The 7441-nt window shown below is 37.0% G+C and overlaps 1 protein-coding gene across 1 annotated transcript; it reads right to left on the reverse strand.

Moving 5' to 3' along the window:
* Positions 1-5263: 5263 nt before the first annotated feature.
* On the reverse strand, positions 5264-6454 carry LOC139727375 (melatonin receptor type 1A-like). The gene has a single exon (XM_071638334.1). The coding sequence runs from the start codon at positions 6452-6454 to the stop codon at positions 5264-5266; it is 1191 nt and encodes a 396-aa protein (XP_071494435.1).
* Between the last annotated feature and the right edge of the window lie 987 nt (positions 6455-7441).

The following is a 7441-nucleotide window of genomic DNA, read 5'->3' on the forward strand; positions in this document are numbered from 1 at the left end:
AAAGGTAGACTACACACTATCACAGAAGTCTGATTTCAAAGCTGTCACTTCATATACAGACAAACTGTGTTATCATACATGTTTTTCAATTTTCTTTCTCGCCATTTATGTCTCCATCTGAGTATTCATGATATGCCTACCTATCAGAATGTAAGCAGAAATTTGATTCTGAGATGCCCGATATTATTACACAGTTTTCTCGCATACATTACGTTCTGTCTGATGACTGTTCGTTTACTTATACAATATAAGACACACCCCAATCATACAACCATGTATTGAAGTGTATATTCAATATATCAATTTTCACCACGTTTCTTGTACGATTCTGTGTATCTATTGTCACGCACACATTTCTCAGGAGTACTCCCGACAGTGCACTGGTCATCAGCTTCACAATTTGACCAAACACTTGCCCAAGGTGATGTCCACTTCCTGACGGACAGAGACATTTTGACCATTAAGGTACACATTGCACCCTTCGGGTTTTTCCTTACCATCCTTACGTTTCTTCACAAGCCATCATATCGCTATATTAATGTTTTCTTTCCCCTTCTGCCACATCCATTTATGCTTGTTTGTCTGATCGATTCTTTTGTAATTCAGTATGATGATTATGCTTAATAAGTTTTGCTTCCTATAGTTGTCTTGTTTCGATCTTTTGGACCTAAGCTATACAATATTAGCTTTTGAATTGGGTTTCACCATATTTTCTTTTTTTTCCCCTCAGGTGCAGAATACTGAGAAGGATTTACTCCAGAAGTTTACAAACTTTGCTATTTTGTTTTCATGTTAAAGGCCGAAGTGTTACACTTCTGTTGTATCCTCAACGTATTTGATTTATTGATTATGCATTTCATTTGGAAAAAAATAAACAAAATGGAAATACACTCAAAGTAAACTCAAGTAAATTTTGGACTTGGAAAAGATAGTGGACTGATTTGCGAAAAAGCTGACAAACGGTGAAAGTGTAGAAAAAAACGCCTTCTCTTTTCATTACGTTTTTTATATACTTTCTAATTAGAATATACTATTATACTCATTTCACCGTTGTACCCATTTTCATTGTTGCTTATCATTCTGGACTAATTTTTTTTTTCCTTCCAACTTTCTGGAAGTGACTCTATACCCGTAAACGTTACAACCGCCAATGTGGATTTAATTAAAGCCCTTTCCCCCCAGATAGATGGTTATTGAAAATCAAACCTACTTGCAGTTATCTTTGTTATACAAACAGCAAACACGTACCAAATACATAAACAAAATAAATGAATAAGAAATAGGGAAAGTCATAAGATATTATCACATTGAGCATGCATACATCGATGATATTTATTATACTATTAACTGTTTTGGTTTAAAATGACGAAAAGGAAAAGTTAATGAAGATTTGTGTACAGCTCAGCGGGATACTTGGAAAGCTATGACAATTTTAGTTGTTTCAACAAAATGTTATGATTAATGACCGTAAACACGTGCGTATTTCATAAAAAGGTTCCATTTTGATTATAACTTCCGTCGTTCTTCTTCTCTAATTTACTCAGTCGGTAGGCCTGTGTGTATACCAAGTTGAACTTGGTGAACTACTATTGCAATTGAAGACCTGAATATAAGAATGACCCAAGTCCAATTTTTGGCCAAATTCAGTTTGACATGGGAAATTGTAGCTTATGCATGGACTCATCTTGTGTATAAATGATAAATCCTAATTACCTCCAGAAGTGCCTGAAATGAAAGAGTTAAATCAATGTAAGAATGAAGGACTTGGGTCATTCTTACATTCATATTATAGCGCCCTCTCTCATCCTCTCATCTCTATAGCAGAATATCATGTATATGAATCAAAGAACAACCCAAGTCCATATGAATCAAAGAACGACCCAAGTCCACCACACAAAATGGCCTCTCCACAATTAATGTAAATGTGAATTGTCATAATAATATATGTTCTAATTTGTATATACAATGTTGCCTTCCCATCACAATTAAATAGAATATTATTGCACAAATAAAAAAGATATGAAGTTTTTTGAAGTTTACTCGAAATGGTCTTCCATGGACTTGGGTCGTTCTTATATTCAGATACTCAATTGTACTGTAAGAGAGGAAGTTAAAGATAATTACTAAAAAAAAAAAAGACTTCTAGCATGGTTTTCACACTAAAATCTGAACGCTTTTGCTCGGTAATTTCGCAACTATTAGGCCCCTACTTCGTCACCCCCTAAGCGTCTCTGCCTCGCCTTTTTATTGCATCACAATGATACTTTGATGATAAAGAGTCTGAATATTTATTTAGATTATACTTATGCACTTTTTGAAATTTCATTTCAAGGGAAAATTTATATAATTATGGTCAATGACGTAAGCCTTGATCACTACATCTAATTTGTATATCATGGTTACATTTAATATCTCTCTAGTGACACTTTCTAGGGAAAATGCGCAAAGATCTATGAATTCCATTACGCACGTCGTATTTCAAGTCTGAGTTTGATGAACTGTAGTGTTATATCTATATAACGAAGAATCAAGAAATAAACTAGTAATGCATTTATTTCGCCAATAAAGAATGAGTTTATTGTACTCAAATTTTCGGTGGCCTCCACCTGCATTACTAGTTTATTTCTTCATTCTTCGTTATATTGGAGCCAATACGTGAATTCGCAACATATATATATATACATATATATATATATATATATATATATATATATATATATATATATATATATATATATATATGTTGATAAGGTAGTCCACGTGTTGGCAAGATAAAAAGATAAGTAACAAAGCTGCAACAAAGTTCATGCTGTATTCACCAACGGTTTATTTCTTCACACAAATTTTCGAGCGTCTCGCAATTTTGTTATTGTTCTCTCAGTATCAACACTTGAGAAAGGGCGGCGAGACGCTCGAAAATTTGTGTGAAGAAATAAACCGTTGGTGAATACAGCATGAACATTGTTGCAGCTTTGTTACTTATCTATATATATATATATGTACATACATTATACACACACACACACACACACACACACACACACACACACACACACACATATATATATATATATATATATATATATATATATATATATGTATATATATTTTTTCTTTTTTTTTAAACGTTTAGAACACAAGTCGGAAGAGGGATGGAATTGCACTCCACCCAAAGAGGGGGACTCATGTGGCTCTGCGTGTCTGTGCTACAACTCATCATGAGACATATGCCCAAGAATAGTACCAACTCAGAAACAAAGACATCAAGACAAACACACAGACACATACATTTTTTTTAATGCGCGCACACACACGCACGCGCTCACGCACACACCAAGGGGGATTGGTACACAGACACAGACACACCATTATTCTGAAGTCACAAATACCCAAACCAGCTTATCATGTTTTTGCCAACTTTCGTGAATGGCTTGTCCGTAGTCGTAAAGGAAGCATGACATAATAGATATAGACACAAAGATACTTTATTCCGAATGCACGATATCTTGCGATATTTTTTTTTATTTTGTTGCACATACGGCATGAATGAATATTTTTCCTGTCTTTTAAACTTGCAGTTTCATGAAGATGTGACAAAGATTTAAATCCCTTCTCTCTTTTTTTTTTCATCCACAAGATATCAGAAAAAAAAAGTTATACCCCATATAAATTTCAACAAAAGAACTGAAATACTGAGTTAAATATTTGTGTTGTAATTGGCTAGCTAATGGTCAAAACCATTCATAGGTGTCTCCAGCACTGGTATTATAACATATCATTAGCGTGGGGGTAGATTTCAGCGGATATCATAATACACATGACAATCAGCGAAAATGAAAGTATTGTGTGCGTTGCCCTCCTTTCATTCTGCAGAATTGTGCAGACGCAACCTCCAGTGTCAGTGTCAGAAAATCTAAACGTGCAACTGATCATGTAAAATGAGATTATGGCATGGCAAATTGTGTGTAGTAATGTGAGGACAAATATTTAAACTTTTTACTATTGTAATGATAATTAGAAATCTTAACATGTCGACTTTTTGAGAATATATTTCGCAAAAACCCTATTTGATGGGTATGTAGATGACATACTGTATGAAGTAAAAATCCATGTTAACATAAACTTTGACAAGGAGTAAAATATTAACAGACAAACCTACCTGTAGCTGTGAAAAACGTTGAAATTTCATCGAATTATGACTAGTCATGGAAAGTTAATGGGCAATCTTAAACGATTAACATGCATTTCACGAACTATCGATATCTGTCAGTCATAACTGCAGCTTTGATGAGGTGATCTTGTAATGGCCTCAAAAGCCTTTTGTTTTATACATGTTAAAACAAAGTTTCAGAAGAAATTAAAATCCGTCAAACCAGTTATTCTTGAGTTGTAAATATTCAGTAAAGACGACTTAGTAAAGGACAGGAAATTGTTGTTGATGAATTACGGTTAAAAAAAACCATGATTTCATATATTTTTTTAATGAATAATAAACCAATCAAGGAATGATGAAAACTGGGAATTATCCCACCAAATATGAAATTATGATATGCATCAGTATTTGGCGAGTTCGTAATACCCTTTACATTTTTATAAGTTTTGTATCCAGTCTTAGTTTCTCTTTCTTAAAAAATTTACTTGTCGTATATTCAAGTCACTTGAACAGGCAGTGAAATTTCGCTGTAAATTTTTGTTTTCGGCATTTTATCAGTTTCGCGAGACAAACTTTCACTACGAAAGCTTCCATCGTTTATGCAAACAATGAAATACTTTGCAAATTTATGAAATAATAAATGAATTGGGATTGACCGATGTGCTTGAAAAGATGGCATTAATAATAGTATAGACAAACCATTAACACCAAGGACATTATTGCCATTTCAAACAATGTCTTATGCGTACTGCTGCAAGTCAGATTATAGTACATGGCGTATACTTATGAAATTTGATTCAGATTACATGAACAAATGTGGGTATGAGGAAAGAAAGCTCCTCACTATGGTGCAATCTCCAAGGAATTTCATTTTCTCACTGCACGATGATGCGAAGAGAAAATGTTGTCACTAGCATGACTAGTTATATCTAAGATTTTTCATTATGAATTATCTATGACTCCATAGAAGACAGCCCCAAAACTTTCAAAGAGATATCAGTCCAAATAAAATTTAGGGCTTTTTTTTTTCTTTTGGCTAGTGTAAGCGTGATCGCAAGGATACGACCAGTTTGTCTAAGATTAGGACAAACGCTATAGACATTCATGAAGTCAAACACGAAAAGACTTTTGAGAACGATATAGTGATCGAGATCGTTTGGTTCGCCAACTTCCATCTGGTATTGAGTTGAACTGGCAAGATAAAATGCTCTTAAAGACAGTCTTGAAGTTTGGGTGTCTGGATGCGTAGATGAAGGGATTGATGCATGAGTTGAAGACGAGGATAAGCGATATCCAAGGTATCGCAGGATCACTAGAAGGAATCGTACTTGCGACAGCGGCAGGTAAGACACAGATCAGAAAGGCGCAGACGACGATGAAGAGATTTTTCGTGATCTCCACCTGCTGCTTTCGAGCCTTTTTTGCTCGTTTGCGTTCGAGCGATATCACAGTAGCCAATCCATTTGTGCCGCCGTTTTGGTGATCGGATTCGTTCGATTGGGCACTTACTTCGTTGGGCGATATAGGCGGTCGCGACAGGCGATTTTGATCGGGACTAGCCGCGGCCGTTGTGCACGTGATATCGGACATTCCTTCGATACTCCTTGAGCGATACAGGTGTCGGTTATGGCTCCGGACGTGGAGATAAATCTTGGAATAGCAGGCAAGAATAAGCACAACTGCCGGTATTAGCACGGATACCCCACCAAGCAGTGTAAGATAGTCTGCCCTCTCGTGTGAAGTATCCTGAGTACATACCTTGTAACGGCGGGAATAACCCAAATCACCCAGTCCTGACTGGGTACCGATAATGATCATCAAGACAGGGTAAACCCAAGTCCAAGCAACCATGAAGCCGATATTTAGAGGCGTGTATATCTTGATGTATGATGTCGGCTTGTGAGTGATAAGAAAGTATCGATTGAATGCAATTAGCGTGAGGGATATGGCACTCGATCCCAGACACAAGAGCGATAGACCAGCTATCGATTTGCAGACAGCCGCTGAGAAGGGTAGTCCGTGAAAACTGCACAGCGTGACGACGTGGAACCATAGTAATAGCGTAATCATGATGTCGGCTGACGCTAGATTGATCACAAAAACGTTTGTTGCCGTCTGCAACCGTCGCGATAACGCCACGGCGAGGATGACCAACGCGTTGCCTAGGAAACCCACAATTGCTATTATGATGAGGAGAGTGGCTAGCAGGACGCGATGAGATGGCACCCAGAACTCGAATTCCACCTCGTTCTCCTGCTCCATGCTGGCGTTTGCTATGACAGACGACATGAAGTCTGCCATGGTGAACACTTCGCGAGATCGAGCACGACACTGACAATAACGAAATGAAGACGAGACATTCGTCACAGTTCATTAATTCCGGGAAACGTCTTGTTGCGATTACGTTAAAAAACTTCGCCAATAAGGGTAGCGATGTTCAACCCATGCAGAAAATGCATGATAATAAGAGTCGATGGAGCATTTCGATCTAACGTTAAATTCGCACACTTCGCGTAGAATGGTTATTGAAGGTACAGGCTAAGGTGGTCCAGGAAGAAGGTGACACGTTCGTCCGGTTCTTCGCCTGCCCATTTCCTGTCGCTACTTCCTCTATGTCTTTACCAGCACCAAAGGAGTAGGTCGGGGTTGCAGAAACGAGACTCGATGGTCGGACGACTGTCTCTGAGGCACCTGTATTAGGATACAATTATAATGTACTTGTCATAATTCGGTAGGATACTGTTGCTTAAAGGACAAGTTCACCTTCATAGACATGTGGGTTGAGTGAATGCAGCAATATTAGTAGAACACATCAGTGAGAGTTTGAGCAAAATCGGACAATCCGTTTAAAAGTTATGAATTTTTGAAGTTTCTGCTCACTCACGGCTGGATGAAAAGACTACTATAGCTTGTGATGTCACATGAGTACAACGACATAAAGAAAGAATAAAGAAAATTCAACATATTTCCATTTTTCTCGCATAACAAAAGAACACTCGACTTCTCTCTTTCAGAAGGCAGGGGGAATAATATTACCCTTAACATACGTCAGTAGCAAGTCGAAGAAATGTGCACTTTATTCAAAAAGTAAAGTTTTGTGAAATTCTCTTTTTATTTTCCTTATATAGTTGTACGCATTTGACATCATACACTGTAGTAGTCTTCTCTTCCAGCAGTGACTGCGCAGATACTTAAAATATTCCTAACTCATGTAACTTTTGAACGGATTGTCCAATTTTCCTCAAACTTTCACTGATGTGTTCCACTAATATTGCTGCATTCTTTCAA

The sequence above is a fragment of the Diadema antillarum genome, unplaced genomic scaffold, assembly GCF_040938485.1.
Source record: "Diadema antillarum isolate AM-2024a unplaced genomic scaffold, OU_Dant_1.0 seq00000129_RagTag, whole genome shotgun sequence".
NCBI lineage: Eukaryota > Metazoa > Echinodermata > Echinoidea > Diadematoida > Diadematidae > Diadema > Diadema antillarum.